At 45.0% G+C, this 26,618-nt stretch overlaps 1 protein-coding gene across 2 annotated transcripts; it reads left to right on the top strand.

Moving 5' to 3' along the window:
* Nucleotides 1–9,116: 9,116 nt before the first annotated feature.
* TXLNA (taxilin alpha) lies at nucleotides 9,117–26,340 on the top strand. Of its 2 annotated transcripts, none has more exons than XM_081962511.1 (11): nucleotides 9,117–9,369; nucleotides 11,454–11,710; nucleotides 11,902–12,219; nucleotides 12,704–12,795; nucleotides 13,844–14,014; nucleotides 21,420–21,614; nucleotides 22,457–22,576; nucleotides 23,506–23,580; nucleotides 24,171–24,263; nucleotides 24,967–25,062; nucleotides 25,576–26,340. In XM_081962511.1, exons 2-11 carry the CDS (start codon nucleotides 11,488–11,490, stop codon nucleotides 25,903–25,905), a joined length of 1,713 nt encoding a protein of 570 aa, XP_081818637.1. In that variant the 5' UTR covers nucleotides 9,117–9,369; nucleotides 11,454–11,487; the 3' UTR covers nucleotides 25,906–26,340. The 2 variants fall into 2 exon arrangements, with proteins under 2 accessions (XP_081818637.1, XP_081818636.1); XM_081962510.1 differs by having other exon boundaries at nucleotides 9,117–9,374.
* The last annotated feature ends 278 nt before the right edge of the window (nucleotides 26,341–26,618 follow it).

Raw genomic sequence — 26,618 nt, 5'->3', positions numbered from 1 at the left:
GCACAGAAAAATAACTCAAAAGCACAGCTGCCTTTTTAGGTGGGCTTAACATTTGCTACTGACTGAAGTGAACTGGGAGAAGAAACCCCCTCGTGCATCTTTACTTGAAGAAACAAAATTGCAAAACTCATTGGAGCCTTTTGGTTTGTGCCATTTTTTTTGAATTTTCTTTCTCTTGGACCACTGGGGTGGGGGCGACTTGGGCGTGGTGGAGCTGGGGGGGGGGCTTATCATCTGCTCTCCATGCCACCCGTCCCATGGCCTGTGTCTCTTTCAGAATTACCTCCTGCTCACAACTGTATCGTCTACATTTACTTCAAAATGAAGAAGTCAAAGCTCTGTATTTTTTATATATTATATATACACGTAGACATTTGTCTCATTTGGTCTGGGGAGGCCGGGGGGGGGGGGGGGCTGATCCTCCGGAGTGCTGATAGAGAGGATGATGTTGTGGGGCAGGCTGGCCTAGAGAGTTGGCTATACAGAAGTCACCAAGGCTACAATTCTCTCGGGTCCCCCTCTTTGCCTGTTGCACGAGTGACCCAATTCAGAGAAGGGGCTTTCGTTGGAGACCAATTGGGCCCTGGCTGGTTCCTCCTTCCAGAGAGAAGCCCCTGGCTGAGAGGCTCCTTTGGGGGTCTTAAGGAAAGTTCAGTGGGTGGGCACAGCCCCTTCCTTGCTCCCCCTCCTGGGAAGAAGGTTCCCAAATCCTTCAAGAGCAGAGATCCAGGCAGGGGTGAAGTTGGATGGGAAACCCTTGGGCTGCATTTTGTAATGGAGGTTTGCTTTTCATTGTTTAAAAAAACAAGGAAATTTAATAAACTTCATCTCTGCATTCAGTGAGTGCAAGCCACACGCGTGTGGACTGAAGCATGTGGTTTTTTTTCTTGCAGCCATGTCACAATTGCCATTCCTGGAACCATAAAAGGCCTTTGGGGAATCATGGCTGAGTTGGCTCTCAAAGGGCCAAAGATAGCAGGGAAATCCCTTTGGCTGAAATAAGGTTGAGATCCTGCCTGCTGGTAGAAATTACCTTATTTTTCAGCGTATAAGACGCACCAAGGTTTTGAAGAGGCAAAATTAAAAAATAAGTTTTTGCACTCTGCAGACCTCCCAAAAATGACCCATTTTTTAATTTTAAAAAGGCATGAATTAGGAGGCTTGTAGAGTGCTGCTGGGGGGTGCCCCCCCCCAAAAAAAACAAGCAAAAAATGGGCTGTTTTTCACGACAACGGGCACGTTTTTTGTCAAAAAAAGGGCATACATAGCCTTTAGGAGGCTTAGTGCTCCTGGGGGCTGGGCCCCTTGTTTTTCGCTCATTTCTGCCCTCCCAGCCCCCAGGAGCACTCTGGAAACCTCCTAAAGGCTCTGCATGGCCATTTTGGTGAAGGGGACGGGATTTCAGGAGGCAAAAAATGCTGTATTCAGTGTATAAGACACGCCCAGATTTTCAGCCTCTTTTTTTGAGGGAAAAAGGTGTGTCTTATACTCCCAAAAATATGGTAATATTTGCCATGAAATGCCGTGCTCTTAAAAGTGGTGTGTGTGTGTGTGAGAGAGAGAGAGATGTAAGGTGTACATGACTCCAAAAACAACCCTGTGTGGCTTATGTAATTGAAAGCGAAACCAGGCAAAGCAAAAACAAAGAAAAAAAAAGCCCACCCTAGAATTTAAAAAAAAGATCACCCAGTGCCTATAATACTTTTCCCAACAGGGTCAGGGGTCACAAACAACCTAACCCCCCCCCCAACCTTGGAACGAAGCCATATTTTAAAAAGGCCTTGAAGCCCTTGCAGGATGGGGCCCTGGGGAGGCTCTTTCGGAGGGCAGGCAGTCCGAGAGGGAAGGGGCGCTTCCGGAGCCACAACACGCTCCGCCCACAGGCCTTTCTCAGCTTTAGCCAGTCGTTGCCTTCGCAGCCAAAGAGCAGTTTATTGGGCTCTCTTGCAGCACTTCAGAGCCCATGGGGCATGCACACAGCGCCCGTCTGCCATGGCCTGTATTTGGGTAATGCAAACTTAATGGCCATATTCATCTAAGAGCCCTTTATTTAATGTTTTTGACTTCCCAGGAAAATTAGGATGCTTTCAAAAAGAGAAGGCAGGAGAATATGTTAGGAAATTTATACCTGGGTGTATCAACTTCACAGTTGCAAATAAACTGTCAGGTATACAGAAGGATTAGTTTTTATCAAGGACTCTTACAACTTATTACGAAGGAAAAAAAACTTGGAAATAAAATTGGGAGGAGTTAAATGGTGTTTTATCTCCTGTCTGTATTCATACAAAATTTTCAGAAATGTCACTAATTATTGAATACGATGGTAACTATGTGTTTGTGTAATTGGTGTCATTCAATATAGGAAAGCACAAATTTGAAAAGCTGGATTCCCCTGAATAGTTACTGGGGGAAATCTCAGGCCTCAAAGAATGCTAGCGTTAATATGTGTCAGGTTGGTATCTATTGGGAGAATGATAAGGGTTTTTTTTTTGCATATGGCCTCTATACACCAGCACAGTTAATATGAATTGAGTTGAATACTTTTATGTGGCCAAGTGTAACTATATACACAGGGAATGTGTCTCCGTTGTAGAAACTCTCAGTGTACATACAAAGCAAATGATAATCATAGTAATACCAATAAGAGTAAGATAATGAGGATAAATAATAATACTGCAACGATACTACATGGTGAATACACATGTGAGAATTAGGTTTGAGTGAAGTGAAATACTCAAGATGTGAACCAAGTCTTCCAGCTTTAATTCAAGGGGTTTGACAAAAGTGCCATTACCCACTGAGGAATTACAGCCATTAAAATCAACCGTTTATGAGCCACCAAAAGGCTCATAAATGATTAACATGGTTAAAACAAGAGGATTGTTTTTAATACGTGGATGAAATCCTTTGTAGTCCAGGACTGCCTGAATTCGGCGGACAGGGCCAAATGCTGAGGTCCCTCCTTAGAGATGCTTTGCTGCGCCTCTACTGCAGCTGCCTTCTGCTGGTGCTTCTTTCTGCCTGGAGCAAGTGGACAGCCGCTCTCTTGGGGGGCCAGGTGACTGACTTGGCTGTTTCTTTGCCTTGAGGGACCCTTGGGTTGCTCTTGCCATAGGTCAGTGTTTCTCCACTTAGGCAACTTTAAGAGGGGTGGACTTCCAACTCCCAGAATTCACACCTCTTAAAAGTTGCCCAGGTTGAGAAATGTCGTCAGTAGGTTTTGGGTGATTATCCATCCGCGATATGAAGCAGCATCCTATCAGTTTTGCAGCCTTTGGCTGAATCTGAGCAGATTCATAGCCCATTTCACTTCAGAATTCATCCTACTACTGTTATCACCAGTCAGGCCATCAATAAACACCACTGACCCGGTTCCATTGACAGCCATGGGTGCCCATGCTATCACTGCCTCCAGCATGCTTGGCAGACGGTATCCCAAGCTGCTGCTTTCCTCCAGTTTTCTGTTCCCACCATTCTGATACAAGTTAATCCTAGTTTCATCAGCCCAAAGAATCCTATTCTGGAACTGGATTGCCTTTTTAAGGCAAAATCTAATCTGGCCTTTCTGTTCTTGAATCTTACTGCTGGATTGCACCTTATTGTGAAGCCTCTATATTTACATTTGTGAAGTTGTCTCTTGGCTATATAGACTTTGGCAATGCTACCTTCTCAAGAGGGTTCTCAACTTGGCCAGATGTTGTGAAAGGGTTTTTCTTCACCAATGACAGAATTCTGTGGTTATCCACTTTAGTGCCTTCCTTGATCTTCCAGGCTTTTTGGTGTTGCTGAGCCTGTCAGCTCAGGCTGGGGTTTGGAGCAGAAGACCCCCAGGGTCCCTTCAAACTCTGTGTCTCTGTTATTCAAATACAAATGTAGCATTCAGAACCAACCCCAGACCTTTACCCGCTTGATTCGTCATGGACTAGTGAGGGAACAGGCCACATCTGGCCATAAAACTCATCATTTAGGACTCGCCAAAGTCTACCTGTATTAGAAAAACTAATTCCCCAATGGTTTATGCCAGGCTTTTGTTAAACCCCTTGAATTAAAGCTGAAAGTCTTTGATCACACATTTCAAGTTCAATTGGGGTGTGTGTGTGTGCAGAAGCCAAATGCCAGAAAACTTTCATTGCCCCAATACATACCAACCTGACTGCATGGGTGGAAGCGGTGAAAACAACTAGCTTCATGCTAGGAATCATTAGAAAAAAGAAGTAAAGATGAAGGTGGTATTTTGCCTTGCCTTTTTACAAATTTGTGATGTGAACAAATCTGAAATCCTTTACTATATACCAGAGGGGTCAAATTCACAGCGGTGTCATGTGGCATCGGGACTTTTTCCCTTCACTAAAACGGGTGTGGGAGTTTGACAGCCCTGCTACGTAGAGTGCATTCAGAAAGCATTCAGACCTTCAGTTTTGTCAATTTTGTTATGCTGCAGCCTGATTCTACAGTTACTGAAATTAATTTTTTCTCATTAAGCTACACTCAGTATGCCATAATGACAAAGTGAAGACAGAAGTAGAGAAATGAAAATTTATAAATTTATTCAAAAGAAAAAACTAAAATATCACATTGACATAAGTATTCAGACCCTTTGCAACAACACTTGAAATTTAGCTCAAGGGCCTCCCGTTTCCCTTGATTGTTGCTGACATGTTTCTATACCTTGGAGTCCACTTGTGGTAAATTAAATTGGATATGATTTGGAAACACAACTCTCTGCAGAAGGCCTCACATCTTACAATGCACACTAGCAGAGCTAAGGCCACGAGGTCAAAGAAACTGCAAGCAGAGACCAGACAGGATTATTGCCAGACATAGATCTGGGGAAGGCTAGAATAACATTTCTGGCGCACTGAAGGTTCCTAAAAGCATAATGGCCTCCATAATTCTCAAATGGAAGACGTTGGGCACAACCAGGACTCTTTGAAGAGCTGGTCAAACTGAGCAATTGAAGAGAGGTAAAAGAACCTGATGGTCACTCTGACTGAGCTCCAGAGGTTGGAGATGGGACAGAGTTCCAGAAGGACAACCATCAATACAGCCCTCCACCGATCTGGGCTTTATGACAGAAACCTCTCCTCAGTGCGAAACATGAAAGCCTGCTTGGAGTTTGCAAAAAACTACTTGCAGGACTCTCAGTCTCTGTGGAACAAGATTCTCTGGTCTGATGAAACCAAAATTGAACTGTTTGGCTTCAATTCTAAAGTTACATCTGGAGGGAACCAGGCACCGCTCATTACCTGCCCAATATCCTCCCAACAGGGAAGGTGGAGGCAGCATCAGCAGCAGGGACAGGGAGTCTCTTGAGGGAAAGCTGAGAGGAGCAAACTACATGGATATCCTCAATGAGAACCTGCTCCACAGCGCTCGGCCTCTGACTGGGCTTCAGGTTCACCTTCCAACATGACAATGGTCCTAAGCACACAGCCAAGACAACCCAGGCCAGGAGCAGCTTAGTGACTTCTGTGAATGTCCTAGAGTGGCCCAGTCAGAGCCCTGACTTGAATCGTATTGAACATCTCTGTAGGGACCTGAAAATGGCTGTCCAAGAACATGAATTTCAACCACAGTTGAATCAGGCTGCAGTATAATGAAATTGATAAGTGAAGTGGGTCTAAATACTTTCCGAATGCACTGTACAATGGTTCTTATATCTCAACCAAAGCAATCTCAAAAAAGAACAAGTATGGTCAAAATGCTGAGGAACTTGAAAGGAGAGGTATAGTGGCAGCAGACATATGATTAGATGTGCTCACCCCCTTGATTTATTTGTAAAAATAACAAAGGCAGGATATGAATCAGTCAATATACTAAGCCATGTTTATGGGCTAAACCATAATTGGATGGCTTCACAGAATATGCTAATCAGGATTCAGTGCTGCTGGATGCAGGAAACAGAAATGTTGCTAGTCCTGCAGCCTTGGTGGGGCTGAAATCTGAATTCTTATCTGCCTTTGATCAGAGTTGGACAGTGTGCGGGAATTGCCCACCCAGGAGGCCTCTTATCAAGAACTACAGGCTCTCCATATCCCAGTCTTCACCAGGACTTCAGAGCCATTTTACTCCAGTGATGGAAGGGGCCAGGGTAGAAACCAAAAGAGAGAGAGTTCTAGTCTCACCTTAGGCATGAAAGCTGGCTGGCTGATTTTGGGCCAGTCGCTCTCAGTCCAACCCAACTCACAAGATTATTGTTTTGGGGAAAATAGAAGGAGGAAGGAGCATTGAGTATGTTTGTCACCTTGAATTATTTATAAAGTAATAAAGGCTGGATAAAGATTAAAAACACTCTCAACTAAACCTGCCTCCACAAATTTCTCAGGCAACCTGTGGAAATCCAAGTGGATCCAACCTCCCTGTAAGGTCTTGCCAAAAGCAGGACTCCTGAAACTGCAGTTGTTCCAAAAGGAGCTTTTATTGAAAGGTTGGTGATAACAAGAGATCTAGGCAAGAACTACCAGCTATTTAAAGCAATGCTAACCAAACCCCTCCCACACTACATTGCAGGGAAACAGAACTTCATATAGAGATTAGCACAGCAATGCAGGAAACAGAAACTTCATATACAGATCACTCCATTCCTCCCCCCTTCCACCCACCAAAAGGCCAGTGTCCCTGTAGAAATACCTGGGACCTGACACATCCTCAGAGACTGATCCTGCCAATGTAGCACCAGCCAGCTCTGCCCAAATTAGAGAGTGACCAACGGCCATGAAGATGCTGATGTCCCCCACCCTCAATATATATATATGCTCCCCAAGAGAAAAAAGAAACCAGATGTAACACCTGGTGTTACGCCAGGGCTGTGACAATCTGGGGGAAGTTTGCAATCGCCAGTTTATCCCCACCATGAACCAAGGTTAATTGCCCACTCAGGAGAAAGGCCTTGGAGCTCAGGGGGGGGGGGGGCTTGTTGCAGATATGTAAACGCCACCAAAATGATTTTTGTGGCAAATGTATTAAACAAAATTGTATTAAAATTGGGGGAAAATAACAATTGCTGAGATCCTCATATAAGCAACTATTCTAAAGATAATATATAGGTAGTCCTTGGGCTGCGTCCATTGGTTCAGCATCCGGAGCGCTGAAAAACTGGACAACTGTCATAGAAGTTCTGGCTCTTGCATACTCCTGCCATTGTGGGTTCAAAATTTGGGCATGTGGCAACTGGTCCACATCTGCCCTTTGGCAGCTCTCACCAGTCGCCTCACCAAGAATCACTGCTGGGCATCCTGTCCTTTACATGCAGGGGAGTCCCTGCTTTGCTGCCGAGCAGGAGGATGGCTCTACTGGGGGTGCAGAATTCTTGGTCCCAGCTCCTTCTGAGGGAGGTGGCAGCACCTGCTCTCCTGTCTGTGCATGGATAAACCCTTGCCCACACACTCTAGCGCCAGTCCATGGCATCTGACCACCCCCACCGTGGCTCTTAGCAACCAGCCTCCTTGCCTTGGACTCTCACCTCTTCCCGAGTAATAAGCGCTCCTGGGATTATGCGATGCTGGGATTCCTTTTGCTAACCTGAACATTACGATTTCAGAACAGGGAGAAGCCTGGCAATGCTCTAAAGACATATTGACATATTAAGTTGGTTTCTAGGTCAACCCGTCTCACAAACGCAACTCTGGATGACTAACAATGCATTAAACCAATAAGAAACATTATCAATGGAATAAAAAACCAACTATTGTCACCCAAGATGAACCTAAGAAGGCACTGAACAGAAACCTCTCAGTGGGTATATATGCAACCTTTTTTTGAAATGATCCATACAAAAGTACCCTAAAGAGCCTTTTTTTCATCCGTTGTCCTCTTTACGGTGTGTGGGATTCTTTAAACCCAGAATTGGCATTTTGAAAAAAAAAACAGATTAAAAAAGGGGGGGAGGCAGCTCATTGGCTCATACCAGCTTTAGACTCTTTTATTCCAAATGAAGCATTTTGCAAATGCGTTATTGTTATATACTTTATTCATTAAACATGAAACTCAGCCAACTGAACATTCAAAAATGCATTACAAATACCAATGACTGGTGCTAATGGTTGATACGGTTTGCTGCCAGCGTCCTAGGTATCAACCTTCCTAAGATATAAGATGTTCCGAGCAACGCAGTTTTTTGCAGTTCTGCTGGTGTTATTGCAGGAAGCTGCAATTTGTTGATGTATCTTGATGTATCTTGTAAAATTATTGGACATGGTGCCAAGATGACAATGGGTATCACTGTTACATGCTTCATCCATAGCCATGTAGTTTAAATGGCCAGGTTGTGATATTTCATTATTTTTTCTAGTTCTTTTTCTTCGACTCTGGCATCTCCAGGAACAGTGATATCAATAAACTGTACACTTCGTCCCTCTACAACCGTGATATCTGGCGTGTTGTGCTCCAAATGACGATCCGTTACAAGATCTTCACTTTTTCATTTTCGATAACATTTTCCTCTTTATGTTCCCATGACTTTCTGGATACAGGTAAATCATATTTTTTACATAACGACCAGTGGATTAATTTAGCAGTCAGTCATGTCTAGCTTTGTAATCTGTGCGATTTTGTTGCATTCACAAATTAAATGTGAAACAGTTTCGACTTTGTTATTGCAAAGTTGGCAGTTTGGGTTGTCAGTGGATTTTGGTATCTTCGCTTTCATGGCATTAGTTTGTAGTGCTTGTTCTTGAGCAGCCAGTATTAAACCTTCCGTTTCTTTCTTTCTTGGTTCCCATCTTAAGCCATTCCCATGAAAAGTTGTCATCACATTTTCCTTCAGTGTTTTTCAAGTGCTTTGGCTTTTCATCTATTTAATCTCTCATCCAGCTGTTTTTCCTTATATTTTGCCTTTGTTGTTATTGTTGTTGTTATTATTATTATTTATTATTAATAATTTTAATTTTTATTATTGCCGCCTGAAGTTTGGCCACGTTTAAGGTCCCAGCAAGAAACCGGTTCCTACCCCGAGGGATGCTGGGAATTGTGATTTCGGGCCACCCGCTTCCTTCCCCGAGTATGAGGGCCGCCGGGAGTTGTAGTCCAATCCATATTCCAGCCTCGGGTGGCGCTTTTTCTTCCGACGTTTCCCAGCATGCGCTTCTCGCTTCCTCCCGCTGATTGGCCGCTGACCGTTAGCGGCGCAGGCGCAGTGCGACTTCGGGCTGGAGCTGCTTCCTCGCAACCCTGCGGAGCGTTGAGGAGCCGCTAAGCGGAGAGAGGCTGGAACGAGAACTCGGCAGCCACGAAGCAGCGGCGAGAAGGAGGCCCAGCGGCCGCGCCAGGACAGCGGAGGGCCCGAGCAGGGGGTCCTCTGGTTCGCCGAGTCGCTTCGAACGCGTCATACCTCTCGGGCGTGACGTCACGGCGGCGGGGAGTGACGTGATAGTACGGTGGGGAGAATCCTGTGGAGCTTCCCGCGAGGGGAGGGGGAGGAGGAGCAGCACGGCGGAGGGGGGAGCCGAGAGCGGAGGGGGCGGGAGGAGGGCGTGGCCTGGGCGAGGCTGCCGCCGGGGGGGGGGGGCGAGGAACCCCCTCCCCCTTTACAAGTGCGGCTTCCAGCCTCACCTAGCGCAGCCCCCCCCCCCCTTTGAGCCGGTCCTGGCTGAGGCGGGTGGATAGGAGGAGCGTTAAAGGACTATTTCAGGAGGGGTTTTTTGAGGTGCAGGAAAAATGGTAGGGGGGCGCCAGGGGCAGAAGAGCTTGGTTCCCCTTGGAATAGCCGAGAAGGCGGATCCAGAACGGCCTCCCTGGAGAGGGAGGGGGGATTGTTGTCTCCAGAGCAGAGGTCTTCAAACTTGGCAACTTTAAGACTTGTGGACTTCAATTCCCAGAATTCTCCAAGCAGCTATGCTGGCTGGAGAATTCTGGGAGTTGAAGTCCACAAGTCTTAAAGTTGACAAGTTTGGGGACCCCTGCTCTAAGATTGGAATAACTTCCAGACTCTTACTGGGATCCGTCCCTGGTGGGGCTTGTGCAGAAGTGAGCTGGCCTTCACTTTTTGAGATACTTGAAAAGCAACTAAGAAGATCCCTGAGTTTGCCAGTCTCCAAAGTGCTGGCAGTGACAAATGACTGAGCTCTGCTTAAGGCAGGAGCAGTGCAACCTTTGCACCTTTGCATCTTTCTTGGTGGCCTAAGGAATCCTATTCTTTAAATCCCTGGCAGAGAAGTAGAGTCATGAAAGGCAAGAACTTTAACAACAATGATAAATGGAATACCTTTTTTTTAAAGAATCTCCCCCCAAAAATCAAGGAAAAGATGCAGGTATTATGATGCTGTCCCAGTGCATGTCATGTCTTTACTCACTTTGTGATATTGTTCTGCCAAAATAAGTGCACCTCCCAGTTACAAGAACTCACCCGATCTGAGGTCATACTACTTCTTAGACAACCGGTCGATCAATCAGTGATATTCTGCAATGTGTGACAGCAATAGGTACTAACTTGTGGAAAGCAAGCAATTGTTAAAATTGCCACTTGTTGGCCGTTCCAGTTCTTACTGTATTTTTCAGAGTATAAGACGCACCGTTTTCCCCCCTAAAAGAGGGTGAAAATTTGGGTGTGTCTTATACACTGAGTGTAGCCCCACCCACCTGCTAGCCCTCACCCTTTGGCGTCTGCCTCCCAGCAATTTACCTCCTTTCAGCAAACACGGAAAATGGGGCTTACGGAGGCTGCAATAGGCTATGGCAATCCCTGAAGCCTGAAACAGCTGATGATCAGGAGGTGCTGAAATTGAAAGTAAAACTTACTGTTTGCTACAAATTGCTGGGAGGCAGAGGCAGATTTTTTTTCTTGTGCTAATCAGGCTGTTTGCTGCAAGGAGGTAAGTCAATATCTATAAATGCCTATAGAATGTTCGAATTATTAGACTAATTTTTTAAAGACTGCTTTATTATTGTTCTAGACAATTTAACAAAATGAAGCTTTATAAAATAAATGCTTGATCTGAAGAGGTCCAGTGCTATTCTATCTTCTTTTAAATAGCAGAGAATAAGGTGATGTGCCAGAAAGGCACAACAATTTTAACAGCTTCTGTACAAGTAATAGTCTGAAATGTAACAGTGTCCTGTTGTCTAATTAGACCCTGACTTAATCATGTTTGGAATAGATCTATTTAAACAATTGGGAGGAGGTAGTGTGACTACATTTAAGAAAACTTTCTGGCATTAATATATTGCCATAATGTACATTTCTCCAATTCTTTGCTATTTCTATGGGTCAGGCACACATGCACAGGAATACACCACAAACAGCGTATATTGTCTGTACTGTTCGCTGTTTGTTGCAAGGAGGCAAATTGCTGGGAGGCAGATTTTTTATTTTCCTCCCCAAAAGCTAGGTGCATCTTGCACTTCGGAGCGTCTTATACTCCGAAAAATACGGCATTTAGTCTTTATTTGCATGTGTGCTGTTGCCGGACAGTGAATAACCATCCCAAAATAATGCCCTTTGTTTTTGTTTTACATAGAAACTGCCAAAAGTGGCTTTGAAAGCGAGGTACCATGAAGAACCAAGATGGCGAAAGCAAAGCTTCTCTTCTACCCCCCCGTCCTTCCCAAATAAGGGATACTCTGGGGCCAGAAGACAACGACTTAGCCGAGGCTCCTGGAGGGATTGCAGGAAGTGGGGATTGCCGTCACCAACTTGGCCTCTCCGGCTTGAAACACTTTGCTGATGACAGGCTTGAAATGCCAGTGAGCGAGGAGCAGAGGAAGAAAGAAGAGGGTGCGTTCCCCTGAGATTCACTAGTTTTATTTCTCCTTAAATGTAGAATTTGTGGTGTCGTCATCATCATTTGAGAGATAATTCTTACTCTATCCTTAACTAATTCTCTCAACAGCTGTGTTCTGATTTTTGTTTCCCTCTTTGGAACTTCTCCCCTCTTAATGTTGAATGGTGCTTTCTACCGTCTGCAGCCCATCCGGTAGAGGAGGCCCTGCCTTGCCAGCCAGTCCCTGATGTTTCTGAAGAGCTGAGCCGACAGCTGGAGGATATTCTGAGCACTTACTGCAGGGACTCCAACCAGGAAGGGCCTGGAGAGGACAACGGCCCGAATGAGTCTGTGGAGCTGGAAGAGCCAGAGAAGTGCCGGAGCGAGTCCCCCCGAAACGGGGACCAGGAGCAGAACTGCCCTGAGATAAATGGCGAGAAGGAGGGTCCCAGGGGAATTGGCGATGAGAGTGGAGAGCGTGACCACAAACGAGTCCAGGAGAAAAAGAAGCCCAGAGGGCTTGGTAGGAAGTTCTCTGCTGACAGGCCTGCATTCCCTTTGCTCTTCCAAAAATCAGGCAATGAGGAGGCCCGGGGAAGGGATGAACGCACACAGAGGCTACCCTTGCACACACACACATACAGCCCCAGTTGCTAAATCATCCCAGCTCTCCGTATCCTTAACTTGCAAGGAGAGCATTAGCAGTTAAAATATTAATCTTGGGTGGGGCAGCCAATGTTAAATCTTTTGGGGGGATTTTGGGCATCCCACAAGCCACCCACCTCTTGAGGTGGTTGTGTAACTAAAATACAGGGAGGCTCCCAGCTACCTTAGCTTGAACGATTGTAGCAGCCTGTAACTGGAATATGTCTTGAGTTTTATTTCCCACATTCTACAGGCTTTTTAGTTCCTAAGAGACGGTGCTGTTTCCTCCTCTCTAATACTGCCCTACCACCATGTTTCTGTGCTTGCTCTGAATGAGGCTTTGCTTTGTCCTTTGATTCCAGGCAAGGAGATCACGCTTCTGATGCAGACCCTCAACACCCTCAGCACCTCTGAGGAGAAGCTGGCAGCCCTCTGCAAGAAATACGCGGAACTGGTGAGTGCCTTTGCGAGGCTGGAGAATCTTCTCCACGTAGGCAGGGAAATGGGTTGCCCCCAAGGGGAGAGTTGAATGCCTTCAGATCATCTTCACTTGGGCAGCTGCAAGAGAGAAAAGAATCCCTGTTTTGTGTCAGCATCCTTGATCAGAAAAACCCAGCAATGAGTGATGATTTTAAAAGGCTGATTAATTTAACATAACATGTCTGCATTTATGCATATCCAAGGGGAATGTAGGCTGAAAATAACTAGTATCTAGATAGAATAGAATAGAATAGAATTCTTTATTGGCCAAGTCTGATTGGACACACAAGGAATAGGCTCTCGGTGTACGTAAAGAAAAATAAAACAGAATACATTCATCCAGATATACTACCTATGAGATAGTCACAGGTTTTAGCTCATAAAAGGGGCCATTCTGCTTCACTCCAGATACATTGGCTGATATCGGCTGCCCTCCTTGCCCAGCAGCCTTGCTGAATTACTGAACAGTTGGGGGCTGTTTGGTTGGCAAAGGCAGAGCAAGTCAAAGAGGGAAACCGGAAAAGAGGGATGCCTCCGTCAGAACCTTTCTCCTTCACAATCGTAAAGCCTGTTTTTTAATCTTGGCAACTTTAAAATGCCTGGGGAATTCTGGGAGTTGAAGTCCACACATCTTAAATTTGCTGGGCTAGAGAAATACCATTGCAGAACATACGTGATGAACTTTACAAACAGCTCAGCCAGGGAAGACAGGTTAGTGTGAGAAAACCCCCCACTCTGACCCCTCCTTGGATCTTGTTGCTATAGTATAAGGGAGCAAGCAAAGGAGTAACAATGTCCCACTGTAAAGGCTCTGCTATTCCTGCCTACTTCAATAAACTAAAGTTCAATATTACGGTGTCTTCTTTACCTGTCTGGCTTACCTCAAATGGCTGATAATTTTGTTGTTGAAGTATTGGCTTTTTTGACCCTTTTGTTCTCATTTTTCATGGAGATTCTTCAGTCATTTCTGCTACATGATGTACTCATTCTTTATTTTTCTTCCTTCCCTTCTGTCCCATCAGCTGGAGGAGCACCGGAACTCTCAGAAGCAGATGAAAATCCTGCAGAAGAAGCAGACTCAGTTAGTGCAAGAGAAGGACCATCTCCGAAGTGAGCATAACAAGGCAGTTTTGGCTCGCACCAAACTGGAAAGCCTGTGCCGGGAGCTACAAAGACATAACCGCACCCTCAAGGTACACAAGGCTGCCTGATGCCACCAGAGAAAATTGTCATAGCCTATCTTGACTTCTCCCAACCTCCCACCAATATCACACCTCTCAGAGCCTATTCCAGGAGTTTTCCAGGCATCTTCTGGCCCTTTGGGGGGAAGGGAAGGATAGGGGCATCCTGTTGTGGCCTGCCAGTGGCTAGTGGAGCTGGCAGCAGATTTGGACAGTGAGGAGGTTGGGGAGGAAGATGGGCCAGTCCTGGAATCTGGGGAAGGCTCTGATGAGGGCTCTACATTGGGGGCCAGGGCTGTATGCCAGTTATCAGCTGCCTTCAGAGTCAGACATCAGTGAGGCAGAAGAACAGTTGGAGCCTGTTCCCAGTGTGCGCAAGTGCAGAGTGGCCAGATGAAGGGAACAGCTAAAGAACAGGGGTCAACTTGGGAGTAAGGTCACAGGTGGATGGTGAATAGTCCCTCCCAGAGGAAATAAAAGAGGAGCGAATGGGGAGTGGGGTTTGCAGAGACCATTAGTTCTTTAATTGGTTTGGAGATTCCTTGCCAAGTTCTGCAGATATCGGCCTGGCAGCTCTCGCAAGCCAGATAAGCTCTGTGACTGTAAATCCTCCCTTGAAAGACTTTGCTGGATCTGAATGAGCATTCTGCTCATTCAGTCAATTAATAAAAGGGTTTTTTTAATTAAAGAGTTTTAATAGATTTTACAAATATTTCCCCTTCCCCTCCCTTCCCTCCACCCCCCCCTTCCCCCCTCCCCCCAACCTCCCAGAGCAAAATACAGGGTATAAACATTTAACAATCATACGCTAACATAAACTAACTAACTTTAACATCTTGCCTCCTCTTGTGCTTTAACTCCCCTTTTATTAAGCTAACTTTAGATAAATTATAACATCCCTTACTCCTTCACTCATAAGCTAATTGAAATTTCTTAGTCCGATATTTGTTTTGAATATAGTCAATCCATCTTCTCCATTCCAACTTGTATTTCTCATCTGAATAGTCCTTCAGATATGCTGAGATTTTGGCCATCTCTGCTAAATTTACTACTTTTAACGTCCATTCTTGAATAGTAGGCAATTCTTCCTTCTTCCAGTACTGCGCCACCAGCAATCTTGTTGCTGTTTTTAGATTCAGAATCAAGTTAGTCTCTATAACTGTACAGTCTGTAATTATACCTAACAAAAACAACTGGGGAGTGAACTTTATCCTCTTTTTAAGAATATTTTGAATAATCCACCATATTTTTATCCAAAATGCTTTAACTTTTTTACAAGTCCACCTTATATGATAATACGTAGCGTCAGCACAATCACATCTCCAGCATTTAGATTGTAAATTTGGATACATACAAGCTAACTTTTTAGGGTCTAAATGCCATCTATAAAACATCTTATAAAAATTTTCTCTCAAGTTTTGAGCTTGGTAAATTTTACATTTCTTACCCAAAGCTTTTCCCATGTTTCCATCATTATTGGTTCTTCAAAGCTTTGTGCCCATTTTATCATACAGTCTTTAACTCTGTTTCAGAATCTGTTTCTATCAGTATATTATACAACCTTTTTATATGCATTTGACTCTGGTCCCTAATTTGTTTTACCAAATTACCCTCGTTTTTCATGATACCAATTTTCTGATCTTTTTTCCATCTAGCCTGTAACTGTCCATACTGAAACCAGGTTTGAATTACCCTTTCCTCTCTTAATACGTTCAAAGGCTTTAGCTGTGGTACATCTTTTTCTATGTTAAGAAGCTCTCTATATGTGATTACATCCTGTTTTTGTTTTATACTATCGCGTGTCTGGGTACTACCCACATAGGTATCTTGTCATTTAACTTATATTGATATTTTTTCCAGACACGCAATAGAGCATTCCTTAAAATATGACTTTTAAAAATCTTGTCTACCTTCTTATTATATATTAAATAAGCATGCCAACCATATACCAAATCATATCCCTCAATATTCAATATTCTATCCCCTGTTAAGTTAATCCAATCACTAATTGTTGATAAAACTACTGCTTCATAATGTAATTTTAAGTTGGGCATTTTCAAACCTCCTCTTTCCCGTATGTCTTGCATGATTTTAAGTTTTATTCTCGGTTTCTTCCCTGCCCAAACAAAGTTATTAATACCTTTCTGCCATTCTTCCAAATTTGTATCTTTTTTGAGTATTGGTATCATTTGAAAAAGAAATAGAAATTTAGGCAAAACGTTCATTTTTACTGCTGCTATCCTTCCCAACAAGGACAATTGTAGTTTTTTCCATTTATTCATCTCTGTCTGTATTTTATGCCATAATGGTTCATAATTATACGTATATAATTTCCCATTTGAAGTTGTAATATGCACTCCTAAATATTTAACCTTTTTTACTATCTCACATCCTGTTACTCTTTCTAATTCTTCTTTTTGATTTATAGTCATATTTTTAACTATCATCTTTGTTTTCCCTAAATTTATTTTAAACCTATAGCTGATTTCCCCGGTTGGGTTAAAGTTACAACCAAGTCATCCGCAAATGCTCGTACTCTGTATTCATAATGTCTTATCTTAATTCCCTGTAGGTCATCTGACCCACGTATTCTATTCAGCAATAACTCCAAAGTTAAAATAAACAATAATGGAGACAAGGGACACCCCTGTCTTTTCCCTTTTTCAATTTTAAAGGATTCTGTTAGACTACCATTAACTATAATTTGTGCTGTTTGTTTCTGGTATATTGCCTTGATAGATTGTGTGAAATACTCTCCAAACTGCATCTTTTGTATTATTTTCATTAGAAATTGCCAATTCACTCGATCAAATGCTTTCTCTGCGTCCAAGAATATAAGCACTGCGGGGACTTGGTTATTCTTCCCCAAATATTCCAATATATTAACAATTTGTCTTACATTACTTTTCATTTGTCTCCCATGTATAAAACCAGACTGATCATTGTGAATAATTTGTTGTATAACTGACATCAGCCTATTTGTGAGTATTTTAGCAAAAAATTTGTAATCTGTATTAAGTAATGATATGGGCCTATAGTTTTTTGGCTGAGTGCGATCCTGATCTTCTTTCGGAATCAGGGAAATAAAGGCAATTCTCCAAAATGGTGGTACTATTCCTTCCAATTGAATTTTATTAAATAATTCCTTAAGAGGTTCTACCATTTCTAATTGTAAATTTTTATAATAAACCGCTGTCAATCCATCTGTACCAGGGGCCTTCCCAATTTTTAACTGCTTAATTACCAAGAGAATTTCCTCCGTGGTTACCAGTTGATTCAGTTTTTACCTTTGCTCATCTGTCACTATAGGGATTTTCTCTTTCTCCAAACATCTATCTATATCTAAACCTTGTATTTTATCACCAGTGTACAGTCTCGTATAAAATTCTAAAAACTCCTTTTTAATCGTATCCTGTTGATAGGCTTCTTTACCTTTGTATTCTATTTTCTCTATAGTACGAGACTTTTGTTTTTTCCTTAACATGTATGCTAACCATCTGCCTGGTTTATTTGCATTGCAAAAAAGTATTATGTTTAGCATATAGCAGATTAGTGGCTACTTGATCTGACATCAAGATGTTGAATTGCCCTCGTAGTAAAGTAATGGCTTCTTTTGTCTTCTTATCATCATCTGGATTAAGTATCAGGCCCTGCTCTTTCTTTTTTATCTACTCTTCTAATTCCCTTCGTTTTCCCCCCTGTCTGCGTTTATGTAGGTTATTCAAGTTTATCAAAACACCTCTCATATATGCTTTACTTGCGTCCCAAACCATTTCCATAGACGTTCCCTTATGCATGTTAAAAGCAAAATATTCTTTCAATAGTTTTTTGCATTCTATAACATTTTTCTCGTATCTAAATAGATTTTCATTTAACCTCCAAGACCTTCTAGATCCCTCTCCATATTCCAGTTCCATCCAAACTGGACTATGATCCGTTAGAGTTCTCAGGCATATCTTCGTCTTCTTCACTCTAGAAAGGAAATCATTTGTAATATGAAATCAATTCTAGAGAAGGATTGATGCCTATCGGAAAAAAATGTAAAGTCCCGTTCTTTAACATTCCATTCTCGTCAAATGTCTCTCAATTCCATATCATCCATCATGTCAAAGAAAGATTTAGGCAATCTTGCTCGCGTTTGAATATTTTGCAAAAGCCCCTTCTTGTCCTTCATGGTGTCCAATACTCCATTCCAATAATATACACGATCTATAATCCCATTGTATTAATTTGGTATGAAGCAACTTGTAAAATTTTTCTTGTTGATTGGGAACATATACTCCTGTTAAAAGTATTTTCTTTCCTTCTATTAATAGTTCAATTGCAATATATCTTCCTTGAGGATCTGCTTCAATTAATTCAGCCTTTAAATCTTTTCTTGAGTATATAACTATACCATTTTTCTTCTCCGGAGCAGATGCCACAAAATGTAGTCCCAATCTTGCATTCATCAAATATTTCTGATCCTGTGTTCTAATATGTGTTTCTTGCAGACAAATTACGTCGTTTTTAAATTGTTTCAGAGAATGAAATTTTTTTCCTTTTTTGTGGTGAGTTTAAACCATTAACATTCCAGGTTAAAAATTTAATTGTCATCTTCAGCCCCCTGAAGCTTTTTAAGAGCAACCTGGAAATCTTGCTGGGATTTCTTCTTCGGTCTTGCTCCCCCCACAGCTTCTGTGTTTGTATTTGTAATTTCTTGGATTATTGTCTGGGCTTGTTGCATCTTTAATTCTTGCTCTTTACGTTTAGTAGCCGCTCGGGTTTGTCTTTGTTCCATAATTTCTTCTGTCTCCTCACGTAAGTCCAGAGCTTGAGCAGCACCCGTTTGTGCCTGGATATCTTCTGGTCTGGTCTCCCCTGCTTCTTTTCTTCCTCTAGATCCTGGAGATGGAGGGTATCCAGCCTTTAATATATTGCTGTAAAAATCTCTTGCCTTCCAAACTGAATTAAGACGATATCTTTCTCCTGGGTAATTCACCACCAATCCGGCTGGGGCCTCCCATCTGTACTGTGGTGATTTCTGAGTTCATCTACTAGAAATGCATAATCCTTTCTGGATCTCAACATTTTTTGGGGTATTTCCTTCAATACTGCCACATCCTGACCTGCCATTGTAGCTTGTTTTTATACGTTGCTTGTAATATTCCATTCCTAGTTTTCCTGGTGACAAAATAGATTACAATATCTCTTGGTAGTTGTCTCTGTCTGGCAATCCATGAATTTACACGGTAAATTTTGTCCATCTGCCAATCACATTCTGCCTTTGGTTCGCCAGTTAATTGAGCAAAAGCTTCTGCAAAAATCTCTCTCAAATTTTGGTTATGTTCTTTCAGGCCTCTTATTCTCAAAGCAAATTCCATCGCTCTATATTGTATCATTGTAACCTCTGCCTCTGACTTATCGATCTTACTTTGTGCCTCCTCAACTTTATTCTCCAACTTGACATTAGACTGATTAATTTCTTCCACCCTATCCTCCAGAGATGTTACATAACCAGATAAACCCTTAAGTGCATCCACTATATCCTCTCTTATCTGTTGGTTACAAGTTTGGATTAAATCCTTAATTTCAGACATTTCATCAGACACATCTTTAAAAACATTTGCGATCTTTCCTTCCAAAACAACGTCTTGTTCCTTTAGGGCATTTTGGAGAGCTTCAAGTGTCAGAGTTTGTTTGTCCCCTGGAGGTAACAAAGATTGCAATTTCTGTGTCTGGGCTGGGGAATTTCCAGCGCTCTTAGAAATGCTTTGTTTTGTTTGTTTTGAAGCCATTTCCAAATATTCAAATCAAACTTTTCAACGGCCAAATTATTAAGTCCAGAAAGTCCACCTATTCCCCAGATTTGTTAGATCTTATAGCCTGTTAGTAAACTAATGCTGTTTTCTTTAGTCTTGAGCTCTTAAATCTTTTAACAACGTTAACAGGCACTTAACAAATACTATCCTTTTTAAGTTTCACTTTCACCACGCCCTTTGTTATTCAGGTGCCATCTTTTAGTTCCCTTAATCTTCACAGAAGGAAGTATAATTACATCAGAGTTAAAGCTTTGTACTTGCGATTATAATCACTCCTGTTTTTGCTCTGCCTGCTTCTTATTCAAATGTAGATTAAAACATTGACTGCAGGGATGGTCGTGATGTTTTGTTTCTGCGAGTGCAGAAGCTTCCCGGACGAGGAGCTATGTCGGGCTTCTGGGGAGCTCTCACCCTTAGAGCCCCAGATTTGCTCCTGGGGATCTAGGGGAGCTCTACCCTTGCCCGGCTGCTCACCTCCTCCTCTTTTCCCGAGGGGGGAGTTTTCAAGCCGCTAGACAGCTGATTTACGCTGTTCTAGCAGCTTGTACTCAATCACAGGGCTGGCGTTCCCTAGGGAGCGTCCTTCAACGCCGATGGTGCCACCGGAAGCCGCAATAAAAGGGGTTTTGTCGGGACCAGGAGTTTGCTTCATGCTCTTGGGAAGCCTCGGTCAGAACACTTTCCTTCCTCTGGGTCAACAGTCTGTTCAGGGAGGAAGAGGAGGCTTTCTTCCTCCTCCCTGAACAGAGTATTGGCCCAGAGGAAAAGGGTCATTAGGCTTGGGAGCCAGAGAGGCTGATGACAAGCTTTAATTTATGACCAGTCTTTAGCAACCGTTCAAAGTTGGGATGGGCCCCTAAAAAGGGACTTGCAACCCAAAGTTCTGTCGTCGTCATTCCCGGTCGCATGACCGCGTTTTGGTTGTTTGGCAAGGCCGGTGGTTACAGCCATTTGTGGTATCCTGCAGTCCACTGTGTTTTATCCAGGAACAGAAACAGGCATTTACTTCCGGTTTGTGGCAAAATCTCACCCCCTTGTGAGTTTTCACAAAGGGTTTTCATGACAGCTGCTGCAGCAAAGGTCATTACATTGGGCATGGTCACATGATGACCCACTTTACAACCATCCTGACTTACGACTGAAATCGCAGCCTCAGATCCGTTTGTAAGTCGAGGACTGTCTGTATATTGTAGTCCTTCACCTCAAGTATGACCAGGATTACAGTATCATGAATAAGACGAGGGCATATTTTTTAAAATACAAAATGTTAAAAATACTCTCTCCATATAATGGAAAGAATAGTCAGCATCTTGCCCACAATCCCAAGAGATAAAGGCCCAGAGCCAAAGGGCCCTCCCAGATGGTTGGTATCCAGCCCACGGGAGGCCAGGCATAGCCACTGCCCCGTCATGACACTAACAGAGGGAAAGAGCCTGGCTGGGATTTGACGGGGTGGGTGGGGGTGGTTGTGAATTGCAGTTCATGGTCCTTGAAGCCCAGCCGCTTTGGCCTGGCAACGTCTCCCCCGGGGGGGTGTTTGTGTGTTGTGAGTGGGCTCCTTTGCATTGTTGGAGTTGTCGTTCTGCTCCGTGAGGTTCTTTGACTTGCCTCTGCAGGAGGAGGGTGTCCAACGAGCTCGCGAGGAGGAAGAGAAGAGGAAGGAGGTAACATCCCACTTCCAGGTGATGCTCAATGACATCCAGCTGCAGATGGAGCAGCATAACGAACGCAATTCCAAACTGCGCCAGGAGAACATGGAGCTGGCCGAAAGGCTGAAGAAGCTCATCGAGCAATATGAACTGCGAGAGGAGGTGAGCATTAGCCATTACGATCTCAAGTGGTGCTGGTCGTTAAGTGAGATCACCTCACTTAACGACTTCCCCATCCCTGCTCTCCCTGATGCAGTCATTAAGTGCAGCATGTGGTGCCTCTCTTGGGGGAGGACCCCCCGCACCTCCAAGACACCCGTTGCTCCACTTCCCACCCCTTGGGCTACCCCCGCTTCTTGGGCCTGCTTCCCACCCCTCTGGGCCCCACACACTCCCCCTCCGCCTTTGAAGATCTCGGGAGGGGAAGTCAGGTCCCTCCGTTGCTGGGCCACATGGCATGATTCTGGAAGCAATCACCATTTTCCATATTGTGGCTGCTGAAAAAATGACGGCTGTTTCAGGGCTCATTGCAGAGCAATGAAGCAGCTTGCTCTGCTTTGCTTCGCTTTGCTTATGGAAGCTTTGCGGCATTCTTCTGCAGCGATGCTGAGGCTGCGGGTTCCGTTAGGCAGCTACCAAGCCATGGTGGGCGAGGGCAGGGGCTGGCCTCCCCCATATCGCTGCCATTCGGATGGGAGGCAGGCATCACTTGGGACTGAGCTTAGCTTGAAAGAAGCTTTGCCCTTCGTTACTTGGTTGCCCCCTTCAGGAAAACCTTTCCGTGTCCCCATGTTGCCGCGATGACGCCATTGGTGGGTATCCAAATGCACCATTTCATGCCCAGAAAATATCTCAGCCTTTTTTCTCACAGGGCGGAATCAGTGTTGGGACAAGCGAGGCTTCCTTTGGGGAAGGATCTTTGCCTTCGGATCAGGCTTGGGAGTTTGGCGCTGAGCTCAGCGGTGGCCGCCCTCGACTGACGCCTCTTGTGTTTCTCTTGGCAGCACATCGACAAGGTCTTCAAACACAAGGACCTGCAACAGCAGTTGGTGGACGCCAAACTCCAGCAGGCTCAGGAGATGTTGAAAGAGGCGGAGGAGAGGCACCAACGGGAAAAGGACTTTGTGAGGCTTTGCGTGTTTGTGTCCTTGTTTAACAAACCGAAAGCTGGAGGACGGCCACGTTGCCCTCCTCAAGCAGGCATCGGAAGGGATTAGGAGAGAGCAGATTCTGGGGCAGCTTAAGGAAAGGAGGAAGGATATTGAGCTGCCATGGAAGAGGCAGGGACTGAAAATCCCAGGAGACTGGGGGGAGTTGTCAGGAGTTCTAATAACCAGTTATGGATTGTCCTTGAGTTACAACTGCTTGTTTAGCGACTGTTCATAGCTACAATGGCACTGAGATTCGTGACCTATGACCTGTTCTCTTACTAACAACGTTGTGGTATCACCAGGGTCATGTGATGAGAATTCAAGTGCTTGGCAACTGGCATCCATTTATGACTGTTGGGGTATCCTGGGGGGTCACGTGATCTCCATTTGCAACCTTCACAGCTGGCTTCCAACAAGCAAAGTCCGTGGCCAAAATCCAGATTGTTTAACGACCGTGAGGCCCCCTGCAAAATTGCAAAGCTTTGCTTAACTACTGTGGCAAAAAAGTCATAAAATCGGGTACAACTCATTTAACCCTTTAACTACCTTGTTTAGTAAGGGAAATTCTGATCCCATTTGGGGTCGTAAGCTGAGGAGTGCCTGTGTTCGGAGAGATCTCCTCCTTGGCGGCAGCGTATCTTGTCATCATCGGACCCATTTGTCAGTGAGGCACAGAGGTCTGGATTCGGAAAGAGCTTCCTAGAGGGAGAAGATGCCAGGCTTTTGCTGCCTTTGTCCTTGGATTCCATCCTTTGGGAGCAGAGGCTGAATAGCAGCTGGGGGCAGCCGAGGCAGGCCTTCCACGGAAGGAAATTCCCTGCCAGTCAGAGAGACTTCCTGTTTTCTCAACCAGGGGTGGCACTAACCTTCCGTCTTGTTCTCTTCTTCCTTCTCTCCTGCAGCTGCTGAAAGAGGCTGTGGAGTCCCAGAGAATGTGTGAGTTGATGAAGCAACAGGAGGCGCACCTTAAGCAGCAGGTGGGGTGGCAGGGGGCATCTTTGCTCTGGTTCAGTTGGTTTAGCCCAGCAATCTCCAATCTTGGCAACTTTTAAGGCCTGTGGACGTGGCTGGCTGGGGAATTCTAGGAGTTGAAGTTCACAGGTCTTAAAGTTGCCAAGGTTGGAGATTCCTGTTTTAGCCTAAGGGCTAAATCCCAGTCACATCCCAGAAAGGGGGCGTGGAACTTGCTTTGGGGTTGCAAGGCTCTAAGAAAGGAGACACCGTCTTTCCCAAACCAAATGTGGGATGGATCTGGGCCATCTGTGACAGAAGTCCAAGTGGTGGCTTGTGGGTAGCGGTGCAGGATCAAAACAGGAGCAGGGATTTACTTGGTTGCTTGCGAATGCCATCTTGACTTTTTGGACACCGCCTGCACCCATAGACACCCTGGGATGGGACTTGGCAACAGCCACTGTTCTCGGGGCTGGAGAAGAGGGATTTGTCCTCCTGCCACATGGCACCTGCCATGTGGTGCCATCCTAGTTTCCTTTCTCCCTCCTGACCCTATAGAACAGCTGCCAACATGAATGTTCCAAGCAATCATTCCTCTCTGCTTTCTCTGATTCAGCTGGCTCTTTACACAGAGAAGTTTGAAGAGTTTCAAAACACCCTTTCCAAAAGCAGCGAAGTGTTCACCACGTTCAAGCAAGAAATGGAGAAGGTATACAATGGATCAAGGCTATTGGGGGCAGGAGTGGGGGGGGAGGATGGGGGGGGGGGAGTCTCTGACTGACCGGTGCCAAAACTACAAGGGAAGAGCTCGAGTCCAGACCGATGTTTCCACTCTGCTTCCGAAACTGGCTGGGAGAGAGAGAGGGAGAGAGAGAGAAAGCATGTGTATATATGCTGGGGTTGCCGCATTGCTTCTGCCCTTGCGGTCCTGCTGTGCCAAAGAGTATTGAGGGAGCTGGAGTTGCAGCGGATGCCACCAGGATCAAGAAAGCTTTTATGGCATCTTAGGACAACTCTGGCTTACAGAACTGCTTTTTTGCAGAAAAAAATCAGAGAAAATGGGTTAGTCCAGTTTGGCCGATCTGCTCTGTGGCAGCAGCCACCAGGCCCCTTCCGGTTCTCATTGCCACTGTTTTTGTAGCTATCGGGACTCAAGTGAAATATTTTCATTTCTTGTTTGTTTCCATGCTTCCATACAAGGTTCTATCTTCCTTGTAAAGAAATGAGTGGTTTTATCCATCCTCAACTGCCTTTGATTGCAAGAGCAAGAACCACATCCCTCAATATACAGTCTCTCATATTCCATAATCCCAGTTTTTGGCCTGCTGAAGAGCGACAGGACAGGCTCAGCTCCCAGGGTCTTGCAGGCGCTTTGTAACAGCTCTTTCCTTGTTTCTGTTGCCACTGTGTAGATGACCAAGAAGATCAAGAAGCTAGAGAAAGAAACAACAATGTACAGATCCCGGTGGGAGAGCAGCAACAAAGCCCTTCTAGAGATGGCGGAAGAGGTAACCTGGGTTATGGCTCCTGTTACTGCTGGTTCACTCAGGGATGTGCTTCGCGCTTGATGCGCACTATGCACACATGCACAGCAGTAAAAAACAAGATGGCTGCGCCTATGGCGCCACTGATAGAACTGGTTTGGGGGCGTGGCCGGCCAAGTTACTACCTACTTGGCCGAACCGGTAGGAACCCACCCCTGATCTACAGCAAGGAGTGCCCCCATCGGCGCTCCAAGCCAACCGGCCAAGCCAAGTTTTAGGCCCCCCCCGGAAGGCTGGGCGGGAGAGCAGATCTCATCTCTGAGGGTAGGAGGTCCTTCAGGGCGGGGGCCAGAGGGCAAAGGGCTCTTCTCGACAGCCCCAATCAAAATTCCTGCTGAAGGGAGTGAGTGGGGCGGGCTGATCCCATTGGGGCGAGAGAATCCATTGGCTTGTCTTCTGAACTTCCTCCCGATGATGGTCTCCAGACGTTTCCTTCCAAAAACTGACTCTGACGTTGATGCTGTTCTTCCTGTGCAGAAAACCCTCCGGGACAAAGAACTGGAAGGGCTGCAAGTGAAAATCCAGCGCCTTGAGAAGCTGTGCCGGGCCCTGCAAACCGAGCGCAACGACCTGAATAAAAAGGTCCAGGATCTGTGTGCCTTTACGTCTCTGACCACGGGGGCAGAGGTGGAGGATCAGCCCCACGGCATCCCGGAGGAGCTGGCCCTGCAGGGCCCCCGGGCAGGAGAGGGCTTTGGTCTGGCCCAGACAATGGGCCTCCCAGGGCCCCCTGAGCAGCCTGGGGCCCCCAGCGCACAGCTGGCACCCAAGCAACCGGAAGAGGAAGCTGCTGACTCTGCTCCGTAAAGGTGAAGGAAATGTGGGCAGGTTGCAGCTTTCTCCAAGTGGATCCATTCCTCTTTCGAAGCCCCGTGCTGGGATAAAAACTCTTCTGGGGCTTTCAGGTTAAAGCTTTTGACAATACTGAATGCTTCTTTGGCTTTTAAAATAATCTCTCTGTATTATCCAACACGATGTACAGCAGCAACATCCACCTTTTATATATAATCTATAAATGAGATTGACTCTGTTCTCTGCGTGGTGCTGTGTGAACATCTAGGCGTGTGGCAAGTCCAGCCATGGGCCTTTTAAGAGGTGGGAAGCAAATCAGGGGAAGCTTGCTAATTCTGACCTCCTCCTCCCACTGCAACACCTGGCTGTTGTAGCTCTCAGTGAGTGCCATACTAATGCAGGTGCAAAGCAAAAATCCCAGTGGGACTTTTGAAGGTTGATTCTTTCCCCCCCTCCCCCTGAAATTTTCTTCCTTTTTCTTTTTTCAATTACCAGATCTGCCCTTTAAAGCCAGTGCTGGAGACTCAGGAGTTTGATAATGTGGTAGATTATTCTTTTTAGTCTGTAGTTTGCAGGGTGGGGGTGGGGGAGAGAAGGTGGGGAATGAAGCTGATGTGTTACTGTGACATGGGGAGAGAGAAGAGACCAAGGGGCCCCCTTCATGGGTGGGGGTGGAGGAGGCATCATCTCCAGGACTTTGCTACTTCCAGAATCGATGTCTCAATAGC

Source organism: Natrix helvetica (genome assembly GCF_964273705.1).
Source record: "Natrix helvetica genome assembly, chromosome: 9".
Lineage (NCBI taxonomy): Eukaryota > Metazoa > Chordata > Lepidosauria > Squamata > Natricidae > Natrix > Natrix helvetica.
The sequence above is the reverse complement of the archived record's forward strand: the minus strand, read 5'-3'. Positions and strand labels throughout refer to the sequence as shown.

What these genes read in the sequence shown, in the direction of transcription:
- TXLNA (XM_081962511.1), top strand. Translation starts at nt 11,488, where the DNA reads ATGAAGAACCAAGATGGCGAAAGCAAAGCTTCTCTTCTACCCCCCCGT. An exon ending in ACCAACGGGAAAAGGACTTT is followed by an intron (nt 22,577 to 23,505) that starts GTGAGGCTTTGC and finishes TCTCTCCTGCAG; the next exon opens with CTGCTGAAAGAGGCTGTGGA. An exon ending in AGGCGCACCTTAAGCAGCAG is followed by an intron (nt 23,581 to 24,170) that starts GTGGGGTGGCAG and finishes TCTCTGATTCAG; the next exon opens with CTGGCTCTTTACACAGAGAA.